This window comes from Panthera uncia (assembly GCF_023721935.1).
Source record: "Panthera uncia isolate 11264 chromosome A3 unlocalized genomic scaffold, Puncia_PCG_1.0 HiC_scaffold_12, whole genome shotgun sequence".
Taxonomy (NCBI): Eukaryota; Metazoa; Chordata; class Mammalia; order Carnivora; family Felidae; genus Panthera; species Panthera uncia.
The window spans coordinates 27,662,907-27,684,424 of record NW_026057579.1 but is presented as its reverse complement, the minus strand read 5'-3'; the positions used below and the strand labels follow the sequence as shown (position 1 = coordinate 27,684,424).

The window sequence follows — 21,518 nt, the reverse complement described above, 5'->3', positions numbered from 1 at the left end:
ATGTTTCAGGTGTCCAGAGGAGGTTGGGTCTGGAATTCTTGGTGAGCTTTGGGCTGGAGACTGGGGTTAAGGAGTGATTCCTTATCAGATTATTACAGAAGTCTAAGGAAATCAGCAGAAAACACCACCTCACTTCAGCCTGGCTTCCTGGAACCCAAGGATAGCATCTGTTCTCTCAATGACCCAACCCCTCTGGGCCTCGGTGACTTTTCTCTGATGATTCATTCCTCCAGAAGTACTCTTCCTTCCCTCTTTCTACTTGGGAAAATTCTACCCCTTTCCCAAGATCCACCTCAAACATCACCCTCTGTCTCTCCTCTAAGCGGAATCAGCTTCTCCCTCGTCTGGGTTTCCAGGGCATTTTCTTCGTAAGTGCATATAACAATATGCATCTCAGGGTTTCACAAATAAATGCTTGTCTTTTCACAGTTGATGATATCCTAAGGATTTATAAACCCAGTGCATGTAGCTGCTGGCTTAGCAGCAGACTGGCATCTGAAGGAGCTCCTTTATGTCATCAAAGAAAATGGCCCATGTTGAACACATGTTGCGTTAGGTAAATCTGAAACTTTCTCGGAGAAACATGCAGACTTCAGTAGGAACAAAGCTTTCTTAGTGAGATCGAAGAACAAATACATTTCATGAAGACTATGTGTGGTTAGATTTAACATTATATCATATTTACGACCTCACCAGACTCAGTAAATGACAAGCAAGGACAAGCTATTTAAAGGTTAGGGTTACAAGACATAATTGTACCTAGTATATTTTTATTTTTTGACTCTGTGACAAGTTACCAAATGGCACTGGTAAATGAGAATGTCCCGTGAGTTACCACGTAATAAACTCCATCCACATTCAAATGATATTCATGGAGTTATTAAGAGTTATTTATACTCAGTCCATAGTATAAAAAATGTTAAAGCCTCACAAAGAATACAGTAAAAATATTTATTGGTATAAAAAAAAAACATGCTATACTGTTATGCAAATAAATGTTTTAAAAGAGCATTTATAGCAGGGTGCTAATTTGTTAGGTACACACATGCATCTACACAAACATCCATATAAAAAGAAGGGACGAAGATATGCTGCCATATCGACAATGGTCAGTGGTAAGGTTACTACAGATACATTTAACATTCTGTATTTTGATTTCCTAGATTTTCCTATTTTTTATACTAAACACTTTTTTTCTTGGCAAACACAAATCACTGCCCTAAAAATAATACTCTGTGAAGACCCATGACTAGCTGTGCTAGGAGGCGAGAACTGCAAAATGAGTAATCCAAGTTGCATTTCTAACTGATAAATTTCCTTACATCCTTCTGACTCGTGGTCCCTCTGGGCATGAAGACTTTCTGTTGGCACAGCACTAAAGCATCAGAGATGCTGCTCTGTGCAGATGAGTAAAAACAGAGTGTGCTGCCCAAACTTAGCATTGTCAGAATAAGTTAGTACCAAGAGGTCCCATTCTGACCTTAAAAGGCTTTATATGTATTTTTTGGTTTGCTTATTTGGTGGGGGGAGGGAAGTAAAGAGAGAGAAAGAGAGATAGAGAGAGAGAGGGAGAGAGAATCCCAAGCAGACTCTGTGCTGTCAGCACAGAGCTCGATGTGGAGCTCAAACTCACGAACATGTGATCGTGACCTGAGCTGAAATCAAGAGTTGGATGCTTAACCGACTGAGCCCTCCCAGGTGCCCCCAAAAGGCTTTATATTAACACATGAGATACACTATTGGGTTGATGCTGCAGACAGAAAATCCAGAATGCTAAGTGCTCTGGGGCCAAGGAGAAGGGAGGTTCTGAGCATGCAGGGCACAAGAGATGTGCTCCTGGATGAGGTGACATTCGTGGAGTGTCTTAAAAGAATCCCCACACCAGAAAGAAGGGACGGCACTCTGGGCAGGGCAAAGGGCTCAAGTATATCCCGATGACAAGAAAAGGCATGGCATTTGGGTGAAGCCACCAGTTGGGGGAGGCAGGACAGGAAGTTGGAATACTGTTTGAAATGTGACCATATCTTGCCATGTCTTGCAATGCAGTATCTCCCAATGCCGCTAACTTTAAGATGCCTATAACATATAAAAATATATTCATATGGCACATCGGATACGTTGAAGGGGAAGTTTGCAGCTAAGTGACTATTCATCTGCTCAGCTCCTCTACCGGCTGAGGGGATTAGTGTCTCTGTGCTCCTGCTGTGCTTTTTGATCGGATGTCTGGCTGTAAGCACATGAAAAAGATTGGGCTTCTTGCTATGAGGACGGCTGCCAGGAGGGGGCTTGCCCCTGGGGAGAGATCCCTCTCAACGGGGAACGGAGGAGAGAGAGAAGCAAGGTCTGTTGTGCAACACTCATGAGCTCTTATTTAGAAAGCAGAGTTCATAACTATTCTTACATCGATCTTGGATGTCTTGCAGAAAGCTCCCACGGGATGGACGTGGTCATAGAGGATGATTACTCCCACCATCACCCTCATGCAGAACATCAGCGTTTCTTCGCTTGTAAACCTACTCCTGTACTCCCTGGAAGAGAGAAGAAATGGCAGCTGTGTTTCTTCTTGCCAGAGCACGTTCATTTCTGGCTACTTTAGACTCCTCCAATCATCTCTTGAGAGCAATCCCATACCTGCAACAACCAGGTTAATACGCTCTTAAAGAAACCCATGATGATCATTCTCCTTGAATCTATCCAATCAGCAATTCAGTGTGAAAATAAGGTAAATTAGAGGGCAGTAAATTCTCTTCTCTTCTGCCCTTCAGCGGGCCAGCTCATCACGTACATCACTCCCCCCACCCATCAATCTTGAATATTTTATAGCAGGTCCCTCTGGCTGTCCAAGATTATAGAGAATAATGGCTTCATTATGGAGAGAAAGAATCAGGCTCATTGCTACAGAGCAGCGATCATGTCTCCAGTCAGAGTAACTTCCTTTGTTAAGACACAGGCTGCAGATTGAATTGGATTGGCAAAGATGTGTAAAAGAAATTATGTACCATTCACTGGGCCGGGAGTACTTGTGGAGTGTGAATTTTGTTCACTTACCTTGACAGGGTCCCTGATGATTCAGATAATTCAAGATAATTTTAGAGGCTTTCTTAACATCTCTCTCATTATGAATTAGGCCCGCAATGAAGATGATTACTATTTCTGTCTTGGAACGAGTCTTAACTTTGGTATAAGTGAAATATTTGAAATTAACACCATCTTACATCTGAACAGAGCATCACATTTTATAAGGTGCTTTTGATGTCTTTGGCCCTCCCAAGCCCTCTACAGCACAGATGACATTATGGGAACTTCATTGGAGGAGGAAACCGAGGTCCACACAGGCCATTTCGCCGGTCTGCCGGCACACAGAAGTAGCTAAAGAGATAGCTGGAGCCCTGACTTGTGGGTGTGTATTTCTTCATTACTGTGCTGCCTCACCATTAACGACCTTGGCCATTTCTAAAATCTAGCAACTAGTTTAAGCACAAAGAAACTAAGAGAGACAGACAGAGACAGAGAGGGAAGGGAAGGGACAGAATGAGAAGGATAGATGGAGAGAAATCTCCATTATCACCCTTGCCGCAGTCCTACCGCTCCTACCCTTTGTTCTAAATCTTCTGTCAAATCTTTTCTCCCACATACTCATAATAATACCCAGTCATTTAGGCCAACCCTCCACGTGGCCCTTCCACATCTTCCACAGCATCTTTGATTTGAGTCACAGTTCTGCCATCTAACAAGCTATGCAGCATTTGGGAAGTCATGAACCAATTTGGACCTCAGCTTCTTCAACTACAAATTGGGGCGACTTACACTTAGCATCCAGCGTTCTTTGTGAAATGGATTCAGATCATATACATGTCCATGTTAACGTGTTGACCCAAATGTTACCATCGTCGTCACCATCATAATCGTCAACATATGAACAGGCCCTCTCTAGGTGAACCCTGACCATGAATCCACCACCGATGGAACTTACGGTGTTTCCAGCATGACTTTACAAACACTTGTCATCGTACTGAGGCAGTCTGTGGTGTTCTCTATTGGCAGGGTTTTGTTCTAAGAGGGAGACACAGAAGTAGGTTAGTCCTGCTAGCAGCTTTTACGTGTAATTCAGAAAAAAGGACCTCGGTGCGTAGTTTCACTCACTTCGGAGACAAAGTGCATGGTGGCGTTGCTGAGGGTTTTCAGCATTGGCGTGGCTTCTGCGTAGAAGAGGGACATTCGATTGGCCATCTCATTATTGACTTCATTCTCAATGTCTAGCTGATGAAAGTAAGAAGAGAATATGCAATTGATAAACAGATGGTCAAAAATCCTGACACGATGTCTGCTGTAAAGGGAATCACAGAAGAGGGCTGGCTTCTCCCTGTGCCCTGCCTGATGCAGAAATCAGAGGAAGACATGGGGAATGGGCACACACAGACCAGGGGACCCAGGGGCTCACATGCATGTTGTTGATGCGGTTGCGACTTATCGTCCTTCTGTAGTAGCTGAAGTCATTCTGAATGGCTGGGTTCCTCATCTGAAATTCAGAAGAGAGGAAAGAAGGTCATCTCTCCACATCAGATGGGGGATGCGCATTAGGAGCCCAGACACCAGACTATATAAACATAATAGGACGTCTCTTGGTTGCAACAGTCAAAGCAACTTCTGGTTAACAATAAATACTCAGAGGGGTGCCTGGTTGGCTCAGTCAGTTGGGCGACCAACTTCAGCTCAGGTCATGATCTCACAGCTCGTGGGTTCGAGCCCCGCATCAGGCTCTGTGCTGACAGCTCGGAGCCTGGAGCCTGCTTCGGATTCTGTGTCTCCCTCTCTGTCCCTCCCCTGCTCACACACTGTCTCTCACAAAAAAATATACATTTAAGACAATTTTTAAAATCCTCAGAGCCTTATTATTTTATCATATGGCTACACGCTAGATTTCAGGGAAAGAATCCTTGTTCTCCATCAAGATGGAGTCCTTCCCCACTTGAAAAGGATTCCTCTTATTGAATTTGGCAGATTTTGAATTTCTGTTTACAAACCACCGACCTACATCACTTTTACTGTAAGGAAGGCAAATGCTCAGCTTACATGTCTCTGTAGGGAAGGAGACACCTCTTACTCACTGATTCCCCACCCCACGGCATTAGCAGAGTGCCTGTACACGGTAGGTACTCAGGACAAGTTTGTTAAATTGTCTGAGCGTGTGCGGTCTAACCTTGAGCTCATCAAATCGAAGGGTAAAATGAAGAATTTCCGCAAACTCCTTCGCCAGGGCCTGCTCCCTCTCCAGGTGTTGGGTCGGTGTGTAGGGCGGACAGGTCAGAGATTCTAATAAACTCTGAAGAGCTTTTTCTGAAAGTCAAAGTGAGTAATACACATTTGAGGTGGCTCACGGAGATTCTTCAAAAAGCATAGTTCTTAGGTCCTGCAGACATTCTCAGAGATAACCTTTCTTCTCCATGCCTTTTGCCATAACTGTGTGCAGGGTGATGTGTGTGGATAAGAAGAGGGAGCCCATCATGCCTGAGCAGACTGCCTCCCCTGCGACCCCCAGGGCCACACAGATTCATCCGAGTCTCTCAAAGCTCGGCTGAACTCTCCAGTGCGCACAGTGCTAACTCCTGCCACTGTTCAGAAACCACAGATGCGTGTTTTTGGATCATGTGTAGGAGAGAGCCTTTCATGACAGGGGAGGAGATGAGGTGGCCCAGAAAACATGCCTAGATAACCTGCACTGCAGGGAAAGACTTGGGGTCCCTTTCCAGCTCGTCTCTGCCCCTATACTCCAACCTGATCCAGGGGAGCTTTCTTGCAAACCCATTGTGATACCGACCTCCATTATTGTCCCCGAAACAGTCTCATTAAATCCTCTTGTCCATTTCCAAACATTCCCTCCAGTTTTTCCTTCAACGTATATCTAACAATGCCAAGTCGTTTAACCAAGACTTGACAGCAAGGGTTGGAACCAAACTATGGCACACAGGCCAAATCTGGCCCACTGTCCACTTTTGCAAATAAAGTTTTATTAAAACACAGTCACACTTTGTTTCTGTTCCTTAATGTGTGGACCATGGCTACTAATGTCCTACGATGGCAGAGTTGAGCAGGTGCAACGAAGATAGGAGGGCCCAGGAGCCTAAAAGATTTATCATCCGCTCTTCACAGTAAAGTTTGCGGGCACCTGATCTACGGTTTTTAATGGTCTTTTACAGCATCTTTACAAGGACATCTCTTGCCGTTTCCGTTTATGGGAATGCCTGGCCTTCTGAGTCAGCCAGTTCTACTTTGGTGGTATCTTTTGCCTTCTGTTAAAAATCTGGCTCATTAAGATTTCAGTTCATGGGGTCTAGATACACACTTTGAAGAAACAGAAAAAGGAAACGGAGAAGAAGCTATCTGAGAGTCTTCAGAGGCTCTCTGTTCTTACAAAACTGTTTTTGCTCATTCAACCACTTCCTTTGGGTCTTAGCTTCAAGTTCTCTCGACACCATGGCTATCATTCTCCCCCAATTTTTTTTATTTCTCTGTTTAACTCTTAAAATATGGCATTCACTTACAGAAAAAGTAAAGTAGAACATGACTACCCCTTTCTTCTTTCTAGATATATTACATTAACTGATGGAACCTCAGAGAGCTGTATCCTGGGGGGAGTGGTTATATCACATAGGTGGACGCATCAAGCTTCCTGTCAACCAGACTTGACTTTACTCTTGCTTCTGCAAAGCCATTCTGAACCTGTACAGGTTGCTTTTCAGGCTAAAGAGCAGAATGTTGTTTGTTTTTCCTGTGTTTTACTATATTAAATTTATCACATGACTCTAACCAATCAAGTTCTTTTTTGGATTAGCCGGTGATCTGTTTGTTTCAACTCCCCTGTCATTTAGAAATGTGGTCAGACCACAACAAAACTGTGACGAGTGAGACTTAGCTGAGAACAAGACTAGAGGGACACCCAGGAGCAGAGACACCCCCAATGTGCCGAGAACCTCAGAGGAAGAAACTCTGAGATGAATTTAAGGGAATGAAAACCACACGTGTTGTTGTCCATGAGTGGCCTCTCCTAAGACATTGCAGATGGATGTGGGACATCTCTCAGGTCACTGAGCTAGCTCTTCCTGCTTCTTTCTCAAACTCTGTAACATAACACAACTCCGTCACACACAGGATAAAAACTACACGTACGTACTCACCTAGCCTTATGGAAAATTCATAAAATCTCTTTAGCCTCACAACCAGAGGACACACTGCATTCCAAGCTTTTTCTTGAAGCTGGATGTCGTTGGGATTTTGAATCGCCTACAAAAACGCGATAGAATTGTCTGTTTAAAAAAGAAGCAATAGCCTCCACATCAAAATGCCTCAAGACTGAGAAAGTATGGTAGTTGAAGAAAACACAAGTCCTGATCTATTTTGCTAGACATCGGTTCACGGGACTGTCCTCCAAGATGCTCAGTTACAATGAGATTTTAGCACTTGACCATAATGGAAATGACCCTACAATCAGATCCTATATCATCTTACTTGTTTCTCTTACTTTAAATGCAAAAAAAAAAAAAAAAATGCAAATCTGATTGGAAGCAATTCAGCCTTCCTCCATCACGTTTTGATTCTACTAAAGTCAAGCCAGTGCTTATTAGAAAGTGCAGGTCCTGAAGATGTCTTTCTTTCTCTACGATACGTATTACGTTCCTTCCGTTCTGTGATGTTACCTAAATTACCTAAATTAATGGGGACCACGACGTAGAATAACCACCTTTGAGAAGCTGTCACTTTCTCAGAAATGCTGTTTTGTCTGGGTTGCAGCAGCTTAAGGACTAGAGCGTTAGTGGTGTTTTTTCCAGAAGGATGGCGGCAGTGGCCGTAAACTGTGTGTGTTAAGTGAGCCTGTGTGCACATTTGTGTATGTGTTGATGCTGCCACCAAGCTAATTATTTCACATAAAAGGAGTATCAACTTTCTTGCCTTTAAGGCATTATGCAGCCTTAAGAGCCATGTTGGCAATTTTGTCTTTTGTTTTGGTTGTTGTTTTTCAGGTATTTTTTTTTTTTTTAATCTCAAGTCATTGCAAGATGATAGACCCCCAGGCTACTTAAAGCAAGGCAGCTCATGGCTGTTGTTTCTGATACTGTGGAACCTGCCAAAACTATTATAAAATGCTGGAAGTCTGTGCAAACCCAGACCTCACGACTTATGCTTCAACTGTTGTCCATAGGCTTTGTATGGACGTTTCCCTTAAATGAAGTAATATGCCGATCTATCGTTGTTTAAACGTCAGTCCTGTGATAACAAATGTATGACGGAGAAAAGAATGGCTAATATTTTACACGGTCTACCGCACCGTGTGTTCAGATTAATGTACTAGAATAAAAGGGGCCATTCATACTTTTTTAGAAAACACATTACCCTCCTTGTTCTTCCTAGTACACTAGGAAATACTAGGGCTATTACTTAATCTTGCTGGGTGTGTGTGCGTGTGTGGGTTTCCCTTCTCCTCCGAGGGTGCTGTCAGCTCAGTGTTATCATTGGCATACATCTCGGATCTCTGGCCCCGCGCCCTTGTAAGCTTGCAGGTCTGCGAGGATGCTCTCAGAATCCTGGAGGACGGCGCTGATCTGGTTCCATATTTCCCTCTCTCCTTCCGTGGGCTGGGCATCTGAGCAGAAGGGAAACCAAAAGACACAGACGGCTTGTGTTTACAGCAGCTTGGGAAGAAGATTAGCATTCAGTCTACCTGATAGACAGTCCTATTTGATTCCTACAGGTTTGGTCTTTACTCGTTGACATAATAAGCTGCTAGGAAAGGAAACTAACACAATTTCTGTATGTTACTTAGTTCGAAACAGTCATCGGTCTCTCTGCGCACGTCAAACCAAGCATGTTGGAATCACTGTGGGTACTGTATTTGTTTGTGTAGAACATGCTTTTTGCACACCGATTATCATGTGCCAAGCGGTTAACTGGGTGACAGAAGAAATAAATATTGCTTTTTGGGGTCCACATTTAATAGGAGAAGCTACTGAATATTTCTGTTCTGACTAAAAGCCTGTGAATCTGAGTACAGACGGGAAAAGCAGTCCCCTTTACATTTCCATATAAAAAATAAGCTTAAAATATTAGATAATCCTTCAGAGCCATGACGAAGATGTATCTTTCTGGAACACAATGACACGGAGAAAGCATTGAGACTTCCCATTGAACATGAACTCAAGAAGTACGGGAGGTTTTTTTTAAAGAGACCTGTACTGTTCATCTTTGGTCTTGACTGTAAATGCTACTCACAAGAATAAGTGACACATTCAGGCTTAAATAAATGAAGAGCATATTCTGATAACCACAGAAGCATTTCCCTCAGCTCTAAATTTCCACTTGATTACATTCCTGTAGGTAATACATGTTCTTGTCCCTTTGAGTATTTTGCGGGGGTTGGTGGGTGGATTTTGGTGGTAAATCTCACAATACCTATAAAATAGGTTGCGTGCTTGGGCTAGTGAGGAAAGTAGCCTCCATCCCAAACAAAGGCATTGCTAATTGAAGGGGGATAGATGTCACCTCTTAAAAATTTGTTTTCAAAAATCCCAGTCCTAAGGTAGTGAATTCTCTCAGGAGACCCCACTCATGAAAGGGTAAGTTAGAGTGATGTCTGTTATAACATTCCCCAGATCAAATCCCAGTTTTGACAAGTCTTGGTGGGAGCACCAAGGGTTGATCCTGAGAAAGGTAATAATTCACAGGTGTTACTCTGGGAGTATAAGAGACGGAATTCCTGAGCTAGGTGACATTGAAGTAAGGTGCTGACCAAGCTGATGGGGCTTACAGGAGGGCTATCAGAGTAAGGGTTGGGCCAGATGAGGCTGCTTCTGCTTTGGCCGCCACCTGCTGGACCTACGCTAATCTGAGGCCAGAGCTTTGAGAAAAGATGCCCATTTTTAGATCATTTTCCTTACCATGTCTTGCTAAGACCTAAGAGATTGGTAGAGTTACCTGGGAAATGAAGGGTGAAACTCATCAGAGTATGAGAGTTCTCTTTAGAAAGAAAAATCCCAGGTCCCTATAGACTATTCAGATATTTTGCAAACTCTGCCTTTTAGGAAGGAGATGGATTTCAATGAGAGAAGGGGTAAGGACTGAAGTGCACGTGCACCAGGATTCAGAGAAGGAAGAGACAAGTGTGGTGTGGGAGGAGAGACAATCACTCAATATAAAGGGTGGGCTTGAGCTGGCTGGCTGGCTGGAAGGCCGAAGGGAGTGCGACCTGAAGAACATGACAGAGATCTGGCAGGTTATGGTACAGATCCTAGCCTGGGAGGCAGAGGGGCAAGAGGAAACGTGTTATTCCTTTATCTTTTTCTGCCCTTCCACTGTTTCCATAAAATTCTTTGGTGCGATGATATGCACGTTATTAATCACTTTGTAGGCTATCCTTTCCTGCTTTCCCAAACTTTTCTCAAAGGATGTCCTAAATAGAAACCATTAAAACCTCATGAGCTAGGAAGCCTGTCCCTGAAGACAGCATTTCAGTGAACAGAATTCCAGGGCAATATCTGAATAAGAAGAAAGTCAGGGAAGAGAACCATGTGACAAAAATGCAGCACAGAGGTCCCAGAAAACAAGGAAAAACAAAAGCTCATTCCCTCCAACCCTCTCCTCCTTTGGATGAATAAACTGAAAAATCATCAGCCAAAAAGGCAATTTCCTAGAAAGAGAGAGAGAGATATTTGAAGAGGAAGAAAAGAAAAATAGGTTGTGACCAAGATTCTGAGGGGTGAGTCTCTTTGAATGTAATTAGAAAGCAGTATGTAAAGAAGGCACTTGGAGACCAGAAAAGGAAGCCTTCTGAACTTGGCTGTCACGGTGACTCCATCTCAGCAAATCACCCCTCGGTAAGTTTTAGACAAAACCGAATTAAAGTGAAGTGGCTGGAAGAAGACAGCCGGACAAACACAAAAACCCATTCTTCTGGTGATTAACACAAAAGGAGAAAATTTTCAGTCAGGTTTTGAAAACAGAAGCCTTTCTTAGGCGCTTCAAAAAGACTGTTTCTAATAGCGCGGCCCCAAAGGGGTCCTGGCTGCAGACGGGCAAGCTTCACTCTCGCTCCCACGGGAAGGGAATCTTGCTGATCCAACTCAACACTGACCCTGATGTGACCATAGAGAGCTGGACGAACAACTTGGGGCGGTGTCACCTCTCTCTCAGAGGCGGCAGATTTGGGGCTTCAGTGAAGCAGGTTACATCATACAGTAACCCTCTCCCGGCACCGCAGTGACCTATGAAACAGGACCCCCGGTCACAGCCTCCCTCTCTGGGGAGATGTTTCTTTTGGCAGATGTCCTGGTGTCTTCATAAAAAACGTTTCTCATATGGCCCCATTTAGCAGGGGTGGGGCGGGATGGGAGAAATCCAATCCATCAGTCCTTCTTCATCCTGACTTAGAAATGTGTTGGCTCATTTTCTTCCATAATTTGTTAGTCTTATCGGATGCCCTCTTTTTTTTCTCCTTCCCCCGTCATGGAACCGAAGTCCCCTCTTTCAGCTAACAGTGAGGCCCTTGATGCTGGCAGCATGGTCCCTACCTTCTGGGGACTCGAATCACAAGTGGGGTCAACTTCCAGGGTGGAGGGTACGGACTGGGAGAAGCTCTGATCTGTGTATTTTGCTTTTTCAAATAGAAAGAGGACGGTGTAACCCTAAGTGACATTCGGCATCGGCTCATGTAACCTATGGAAGTTCAGGATTCGTTCTACTTTGATCCCCCAGCTAAGTGATTCGACAGCCAGGACTAATGAACGAGAATCTGATCCACTAGGCTGCGGGACTCTGGCCTTATTTCTTTCATTAAACCTCCAGGACCTAGTGCAATGCCTGGTACATAATGTGCGCTCGAGAAAGATTTGCTGATTCAAAGAACTGAATGAATGATTTATCACTCACACTATGTCTTATGACGATTTTTCTGCTTGTCTTTGTATTTGGAGATCTTTGGAGACAGAGTCTATATTCTTATTCTCGGTGCCTCCATATGTCCTACCCATTGGAGACACTCAATGCGTATGTCATGACTCAATAAATAAATGAGGACGTTGACCAGTATATATCTCTATCTCTATACCTCTATCTCTATCTCTGTCTCTCTCTATATCCATCTACCTACAATCAAATTGGCTATTCGTACTTTCATTAACACTTGTGTTTTTAAATCATCCATCATTTAGCTACAGCCTCAATGTCTCTTCAGGGTGGTTAACACACTATTCGGATATTTGTTGAGTGAAAAACTGCACTGAAGTTGACCATCCCAAGTTTAAGGCTGTTAGCACTTGTTTTCCAGAATATCCCTTTAAGAGGCTTTGGGGTCTCCATATTCAGGTTCAGTTGGTACCCATGTTTTAAAAATGTATGGTGTCTTCAGATGTCAAAGAGAAACATCTTGCCAAATTGGTGATTGAAAAGGTCTGCTGATATTCAACCTACCAGCCACCTCCTAAAGCACTTGCTGAGTGAACAGGGACTCTGAATTATGGGTTTTTTCTATTTTTAACACAAAGATTGACCTTTTGTCAAAGGTACACACACGTGCATATGCCCACCAATAACATTATTGATGGAAATGAGTCCTTATTGTCAGTGGTAGCCGGTGAATCTCTCGGTGATGTTTCTTCCGAGAATCACATTCTAAAATTCTAATCATTGTCAATTATTTCATTGCCATTGAGAAGAATAGTTACATCAGGCTGGACTGCTCTAGTCTAACAATAAAGCTGTTAAAAAAAAAAACCTGTGATTTACACAGGCAATTTCACAAACCAATACTTTGAGGGGCCCTGGAACAAGCCTATCCAGGCCATTCCCCAGGGAATGATTTAAACCCCTGTTCTGGACTTGCTATTGTGGAAGGTATGAAAACGTATCATGTGCACTGTGACCTTGAATACATTGTCAAGAAATCGCTGAATTCCAAGTGCCTAGAATTTTTAATGGAAAAATACCCTCTATCAATGAAGACAGTGAAGCAGTATTCATTTTGTTTACAGGGGATCTATTTCTCCTCCTCGGGCTCAATTTGCTAGTAATTATGGATATTAACTGCCAGGATTCTGGTGTCACTGGGGTCAGGTGGAGGCCTTGCCATGGAGGACTGTGATGTTTACTGAGAGCAGAATGCCTAACATTCCACCGTGTGGATGGAGAGGAAGGTGGCTGAGTGCTATGCTTGTCAGGAAGGAACATCTTTGGTGAACATACCCCAGGGCACAAACGAGGCTGTCAAATCAAAGTGTTCTTATCTTTGTAAATCAGCCAACAACACACTCTTGTCTTCACAAGCATCGGGAACACACATACCTTCTCTTAACAACCTATTCAGGACTGTATGGAAAATCTGACAGAGAATCAAACAAATCAACTGAAGATAATGTGAGTAGAAGACACAATTTATTTGGAGATGTCTTTGGCTTTGAAGGAAGCTCTGGCCTTTCATCAATAGGATATATCGCTATCTCTGCACCTCGCCAGCTGTTGTATAAACAGTGAAGAAAGGTACAGCACAAAGATTTGCCAAAACCATAGATTAAATCCATAGCTCTTCTTTTCCACCACGTCCTTACTTCTCTGCCCCTCGCCCCTTCAGGATAAACGAAGATACACAGCTAATTATCTATGATTAACATTTGGGGATATAAAGCAGTCATGATTTATAGCAGAATGCTAACTGCTTACAGAAACCCCATAAAAATTGCAAAGATCCATTGGAAAATGTGTGTAACTGGGCTGACATATTTATTTGTAGAGGAACATTAGTCGTCCTGCACCAGAGCCCAGAGCCCTCTCCTATGGAATTTCCGATGAGGTCCTGTATAAAGCAGGAAGGGTTGAAGCTTGAAGGCTCATCTACTTCAGCTCTATGCAGTGGGACCCCTGTGATGTCACAGGAGGAGGGAACTCAGAGGACAGAGATTTTTGAGGCTTAGTTCCTACTGTCACTTTCGCCACTCACTGCATATGAGACCTCAGGGCCAATCAGTTCATCTTTCTGGTTCTCAGGTTACTTCTTGGTAAAAGGAAGGACATTGACAAGAGCCCTGTCCCCTCTCTAACTGGTCTTGTTGGGATTATGACCTGTAGACCCGCAGAAGGATGTTGACAAAGATATAAAGCATTTAAAAAGCAAAAGTGCTAGGGATTTCATGAATTTAATGACCGAATTTCTATGTTGGCATAAGTAAATTTCTTTCCAGGTCTGCTCTGTTGGTTTTTGTTTGTTTGCTTCGCTTTTAAAGTGACCAGGAACATCTCCTATCTTCCCCCCTTTCCTCTCCCCAAATTATCTAGCCTCTTCTGAACAGCCTTAGCAGAAGTGAGGGTACCAGAGATGGAGGTGTGAAACAAGAGCTCAGTAGTGGCAGGGGGTAGCCTGCATCAGCAAAATCATCACAGATAAGCAGCTAATCTGACATCCCTCCTCGTTTTGAAAAGTAGGAGACCATAGTCCCAATAGAGCAAAATATTCAGAGCCTTTCTGAGAGTATAATGGTTCGGAGGCTTTAGAATTGCCTTCCCAACTACCCCCACCCCCACCCCCACCCCATGACCACTGTTACTGTTCTCGGTATGCTCTTAAAGGTGGGTTTGTCTTCTAAGGAAATCATTTCTCGGTTACCGCCTGCCAAGAAACATTTCTTCAGCTCAGCCCTAGACTTCCTGTATTTTCTCTTTTGGCTGGCCCATCACCTGCTCTCCATTCTTCCAGGTAGGCTTCTGTATGACCTGTACTATGACTGTCTATCCAGTGCGTCTGCATCTTCTCTCCTCAGGAAAATTATAATAGTTTTTGAAGAAGCGGGCATGTTCTCCCAATGTTCCTATATTTATATGCCCTGTGTCATCCCTCCACGCCTCTCTGCCTCCTAAGATCTCATCCCCACTCCTCTTGTTCCTGCCTGACGCTACAATGCAGGAGATGCTCCACATATAATTACTGAATTAGCATCAATAAAAAAAAAAATCAAAGTTCCTAAGCTTAGACTTCAGGCCCAGCTCTCTGCTGGACACCGGATATGCAGTGATAGAAGCATAAGATACCATCCAAATCTTCTCTGCAGGGAAGTTCTTCATGCTGAAGTGAAATGATAGCAAAGACACCTAGTTATGTAAGAAGGAATTGGAGGGCGCTGGAACAAGTAAATATGTCAGTAAATACAAAAGATCTATTTAAATTACGCACACACGCGTGCGTGCACACACATATGTGCACGCGCGCGCGCGCACACACACACACACACACACAGACTATTGAGAGTTTAAAATATAAGGAAAAACACCACCACCACACATGGCAAATGGGGAGTGTGTAGCAGATGTCGAAGCAAAACATAAAAGGCACAAGGGTGGAGGGAGGGTGATCGGATATGCTGTGACAAGATTATTGAATTCTTTATGAAATGAAGAAGACATTTTGAAGACAGATTGCGGTAACTTAAAGAGGTATATTATAATCTCTACAATAAGCCCTAAGAGGCAGAACTAAAAAGCCAACAGAAAAGATAAATGAGAGTACCGAAATTATTCTATTTAATCAATCATGTTTGAAAAGATTCTGAGAAAAACAAAGAGCAAATACAACAAATAGAAATCAACATCAAGATAGGCTCAAGTACAAACATTAATTAAATGTAAATGGGCTGCTGACCCCAATGAAAAGGTAGATATTATCAGCATGGATGGACAGCTAGAGCCAACTAGCTTTTGTTGTTGACAAGAAGCACACTGTGAAGGTGAAGGCACAGATCAGATGGGGAAACATACGCCATACAGACCATAAGCATAAAAAAGCCGTTACGGTCAAAATATAAAATGCTTGAAGATACACTTAACAAAAGATATGCAAGAGCTCTAGTAACTATAAAATACTGCTGAGTGAAATTAAAGAATATCTAAACAAATGGAAAGACATACCATACTCCTAGGTAAGAGAATCAATATCATCTAGATGTCAATTCACCTCAAATTGATCTATGGATTTAATACCATAATAGTCAGGGGCGCCTGGGTAGCTCAGTCGGTTAAGCGTCCCACGCTGACCAAGCATCCCACATGGCTCAGGTCATTATATCTTGGTTCGTGAGTTCGAGCCCCGTGTCCAGCTCTGTGCTGACAGCTCAGAGCCTGGAGCCTGCTTTGGATTCTGTGTCTCCCTCTCTCTCTCTGCCCCTCCTCTGCTCATGCTCATCCTCTCTGTCTCTCTCTCTCGCTCTCAAAAGTAAATAAACATTAAAAAAATTAATATCATTATAATCAGTATCTCAGCAAGATTATTTTGTAAGAATTGAAAACTTAATTTAAAATTTATTTAGAAAAGTAAAGGAGCTAGAGTAGTCAAGGCAATCTTGAAAAAGAACAAACCTGAAGGACTTACCCTTCTTGACTTTGAGACTTATTATTTGTTATATTTGGGTAGTGAAAAAGATCAGTAAAGCAATAAGAGAGAAGAGAAGGTCCAAACATTACAGTTAACTGATTTCTGATAAGGGCATTCAAGCAATCTACTTGTGCTAGAAAAAGCTGATAACACATGAAAAAAAATAAGCCTCTCTCACAAAATACACACAAATTAGTTCAAGACTGGCGATTGACCTAATTTAAAGCTTAAATTTCTAGAACTTCCAGAAGGAAGTAGTAGAATATCTTTAGGCCCGTCAGGTAGGCCATGATTTCTTAAAAAGGATATAGCGTGTCCTTCATACAAAAGAAAACAATCTTCAATCACACTTCATCAAAATTTAAAACTTCTGTTCACACAAAGTCAAGAAAATAAAGAAACGAGGCCCTGAATGAGTGAAAACATTTGCAAGCTATTAACTCCCAGATGACAGGTATCCAGGTGTAAGGAAATCCTACAGTTTATTGATACAAAGAAAAAGAAACTCATTAAACATGGGAAGAAGACCTAAGTGGTCAATATGGTCTAAAAACGCTAAGCAAATATTCCATAAGCACGTGAAAAAGGTTCAACATTATCAGTTACCATGGAAATGCAAATTAGAACCACAAGTGAGAAAACATCCCACAACCACTAGACTAGCTAAAAGGAAAAGGTTGAGGATACTAAGTGTTGGGGAAGGTGTGGAACGTCCGAAGACTAAGCTGCTGGCAAGAATGGAAATGAGTACATCCCATTCGGAAAACTATCTGACACGGTCTTGAAAAGTTACATAGAACTGACCCGGCAAATCTACTCTTAGGTATGGTAATACAAGAGAAATGATGCCCACGAAGATTCTACAAGAACGTTCACAGCATGTTTAGTCATAGTAGCCCAAATCTGGAAGCAGTCTAGGTATTCATCAACAGGGAATGAACACACAGACTCTCCTACAACAAGAGTATTTAGCAAAAAGGGGGAACAAATTAGCATCACGTAATAACATGGTTGGATAGCAAAAATATTATGTTGAAGGAGAAGAAGATACAAAAAAGCATAGATTGTATAATTCCATTTATATGAAGTTCAAGACCTTATAGATTAGGTAAATTAATCTTCGAGATAGAAATCAGATCTGACCGGTAGTTGTTTCTGGGTGTTTGTCAGGGGCAGGGGATTGCCAGAGAAGAGGCATACTGGAACTCTCTGGAGTGAAACATCCTGTCTTGACAGAGTGTGGTATTTGTCAAAATTGACTGAAATATACACTTAAGACTTGTGCATTTCAGTGCATATAAATTATGCCTCAATAAAAATAAATGTTAAAAAGTGGAACAGTCGGGCAAAGAAGAGAAGTTATCTATTCTGAGCAGATGGAATGGCTTCAGAATTAACCAGAAGCAAGAAATCAGATTTTCCAAAAGATGCTTGTTATTATTGTTATTATTATTGTAACAGCTTTATCGTGATATAATTTACTCATCCCAAGTATACATTTCAGTGATGTTTAGTATATTGCCATTGTTGTACGACCACCGACATCATTAATTTTAAAACATTTTCTTTATTCCTCAAGAAACTCTGAACCCGTTAGCAATTCCCCATTTCTTCCCAACACCCCCAGGTCCAGACAACCACTAATGAACGTTTTATCTCTGTAGATTTGCCTAATCTAGACATCCCACATAAATGGAATTATACAATATGTGCTCTTTTGTAACTGTTTTTTTTTTAACTTAGCATAATTATTTCAATATATCCATCTATCAGTACTTTACTTTTTATTGCTTAAGAATATTTAAGTGAATGGACACATCACGCTTTATTCACCCATTCATGATTTGATGAGTACTTGGGTTGTTTCCACTTTTTGGCTATTATAAATAATGTTACTAGGAGTATTTATGCACAAATTTCTGTGTGGATACATTTCTCTTGGGTATATACCTAGGAGTGGAATCATTGGGTGATAGGGTAACTTTATGTTTAGTGTTTGAGGAAATGCTAAACTGTTTTCCAAGCCATCTGTACCATTTTCCATTCACACCAGCAGTGTACGAGGGTTCCAATTTTTTCACAGCCTCACCAACGCTTTTATTTATTTTGAGAGAGACAGAGAGAGTCCAAGTGGGGAAGGTGCAGAGAGAGAGGGAGAATCTCAAACAAACTTCACAGCCCAATGCTGGGCTCTAATTCATGAAATTGTGAAATCGTGGCCTGAGCTGAAATCTAGAGTCAGAAGCTCACCCAACTGAGCCACCCAGGCGCCCCACTCATCCACACTTTCCACTCTCTCTCTGGCGAAGTGCTATCTCGTGGTTTTGATTTGCGTTTCCCTCTTGGCTAGTGAATGTTTTTTGTGTTTTTTTTTCCTGTGCTTATTTGTCATTTGTTTATCTTGGGAGAAACATCGACTCAATCCCCATGGAATATTTTGATAGATCAAGTTGTTTACTGAAACAGAGCGTCTTTGAAGCAAGGTGACCTTGCATAGATTTCAGTCTACTTGAACTTTGACCTGTCTTAGAGACCTTCCACTCCAAGGCAGATACTGTATGAAGGACCGAAGAAGTGTGTCATTCTAGAGTCATAGGTGTGATTAACGGCTAACTCTCTACTGCCTACGTGGCAAGGGAAAAACAGGGCAACGAGAACTAAAAGGAGTTTTCGGTGACCAGTTCTGGAGAACTCAGCTCTGGATCTTGGAAAGGTTGCTTGGTTACATCCCCTGTCCCAAACCCTAGGGTGAGTTAATGCCTCATTTGGATGCATTAGTTAAATGTGGTTCCCAAACTGGTTAATCATCAGAACCACCTGGGAGATGTGGGCAAAAGCAGATCCCTGGAACTAGGCCACTGAATCAGAATTTTGGGAGACTTTCAGACAACTATGTAAAAACCGTATCTACCAGATGTTTCTAATGATCATTTCAGTCCGGGAATCACTGGAACGATTTCACTGAAAGGCTAATGTCTGCTGCCCACTTTGGGTGCCATTAACGAGTGGATTCAATTGAACAATCATCAACAGACCTTCAGGCATACGTCTTCTGTACAGTGTCTCCCAAACCATCACTCACGCAAGATTAGGTTGCATTTTACTCCCCCTCTGTCTCCCAGCCTTCAAAGAAGAAATGGAAATATGACAGTAGAGACGGAAAAGGGGAAAAAAAAAGTAGTGGGTTGAAAAATAAAACAATAAAAAAGATGTCAAGTGGCTGTGTAGAAATGTGAGCAAAGGGTATAGAACTCACTGCAAAGGTCAGACAAGAATTTAAATTAAATCTACACAACTAGAAAACCTTGGGACAGATGTGTCTAATTTTGTATTATATTTTGACCCAGCTTAATTATATCTATTTGACCCAGTTCAATTATATTCCATCACTGACTTCAAAAAGAATATTCAACACTCAAAGTAGAGGTGCCAAATTCATTTAAGCTGTTGCTACATGCTGTTTGGCCTTCCTTCCTCCCTCCCCTTCTTTCTCCTTAACTCTTTGTAATCCAGCCTCTATACTCAAAGGAGTAACTCTTGAATCTGTTTTTCCTGTGGCCACTAGTAGTGGGGTAGTCACTGCCCAACTTGCCATTCCCTTTCCAAGCCTTATCCATCCTGACTACTCTGCAACATGTGAATCCACTCACGTTCCCTCCTTCTTTACTGTCTGTGATCTCCTGACTGCCTCAATCTAACATGTTCTATTCCTTTCCTTCACAGGGCCAGCATCTGTTACTGAGGCTTTGTTTGGCGATCAGTGTTCCATGGGGCTAAGTGCTGGGTTGCAAACCTGAGCGGTAGGGTCCAGGCCTAGTTTAGTCTCGGCTTAGTGAGATGTTCTCCTTCCTTAATAGTGTAATCTCTTTTTCCTCTTTTCCAGGGAAAGTCCTCCAACTTAATCAACCTCCCTTGAAGCATGAGCACACCTAACATTCCTGCCTGCCGTGCTCTTGTCTGTTTTCTAGTTTTCCCTCAGGGAGTTCAGCTATTCTTTTTTGGTTTTGTTTTTTAATCTTGTTTCAATGTTTATTTATTTTGAAGGAGAGAGACGGTGTATGAGCAGGGGAGGGGCAGAGATAGAGGGAGACACAGAATCTGAAGTGGGCTCCAGGCTCCGAGCCATCAGCACAGAGCCCGATGCAGGGCTCGAAATCAGGAGCTGTGAGATCATGACCTGAGATGAAGTCAGACGCTCAGCCGACTGAGCAACCCAGCTCCCCTCAGCTATGCGTTTTGAGGACAAACCCAGTTACAGACCCGATTACGGACTGTTAGCCCTGAGCTTCTGCAACTGCTGTGGTCTAGCCCAAGCCAGCCTTCCCTTTCTGCCCGCATTTCCTTTCAGCAAGCACGTGCTATTCTCTCTAAATTGGGCTTCTTGTTCTTCAAACATGCCCTTTCCATTCCTATCCCTATTTCCACTGTTGGAAAACTCTTCTCCCTGTATGCCTATAGAAAAATCACTCATTCTTTAAAACCCATTCCAAAGGCCACCTTTTGCTGGAAGACTTCTCCAGTTCCTTCCGCAGTCTTCCGTTTCCTGAAACCAGATGCATTCTTTTTTCTCCTTCTTTACTCCCAGGGTGTGGTGCGCCCTTAAGCCCCTTAGTTTATCTTGTCTTGAACTATGGGCTGATATTATCTGCAAAGTAGCCTCAGACTCCATTAGGCAATGACCGTCCTTGTTTAGCTCTATCTCTCTGACATTGCCTGCCTTACATGGATACTTGTACCCATATTCCACATACCACTACTGAGTTGAGCTGAAATCTACAGACTTAAAGAAAAATCATGACCACAGCTGACCTTTCCTACCCTTCTGGTCCATCATCATTCTGTTTTGAAAATCACTGTTAGGAAATAGGGTTTTCAGGATTAAGAAAAAAGTATTTTTTCCATGAGATGTCTTGGTTCGCAGAGAAATAAGATGTCCCTCCCTAGTCAGAAATGGAGGTTGCTTGTGATAAGCACTTAAGGAGGATAAAAGCCAGAAACCTGTGTTCACGTTCCCATCTTCATAGTGAAGTCATCTTCACTATTGACTTCTGTCCAGTTATTTATCTTTTTAGAGTCTCAGTGAAATAATGTTAACCTTCTCCTTGGGATTGATGAGGAA

General features: G+C 42.5%; 1 protein-coding gene across 4 annotated transcripts in view; it reads right to left on the bottom strand.

Moving 5' to 3' along the window:
- Positions 1-21,518, bottom strand: part of CYRIA (CYFIP related Rac1 interactor A) — a 106,833-nt gene that overhangs the window by 7,505 nt on the left and 77,810 nt on the right. For all 4 annotated transcript variants that reach the window (XM_049652495.1, XM_049652496.1, XM_049652498.1 and 1 more), the window contains 7 exons: positions 8,517-8,638; positions 7,176-7,281; positions 5,201-5,337; positions 4,442-4,519; positions 4,144-4,260; positions 3,974-4,053; positions 2,402-2,528 (listed from right to left, as the gene is read on the bottom strand). In XM_049652495.1, the coding sequence (XP_049508452.1) occupies positions 2,402-2,528; positions 3,974-4,053; positions 4,144-4,260; positions 4,442-4,519; positions 5,201-5,337; positions 7,176-7,281; positions 8,517-8,638 (767 nt within the window). The remainder of the gene's footprint in view (positions 1-2,401; positions 2,529-3,973; positions 4,054-4,143; positions 4,261-4,441; positions 4,520-5,200; positions 5,338-7,175; positions 7,282-8,516; positions 8,639-21,518) is intronic.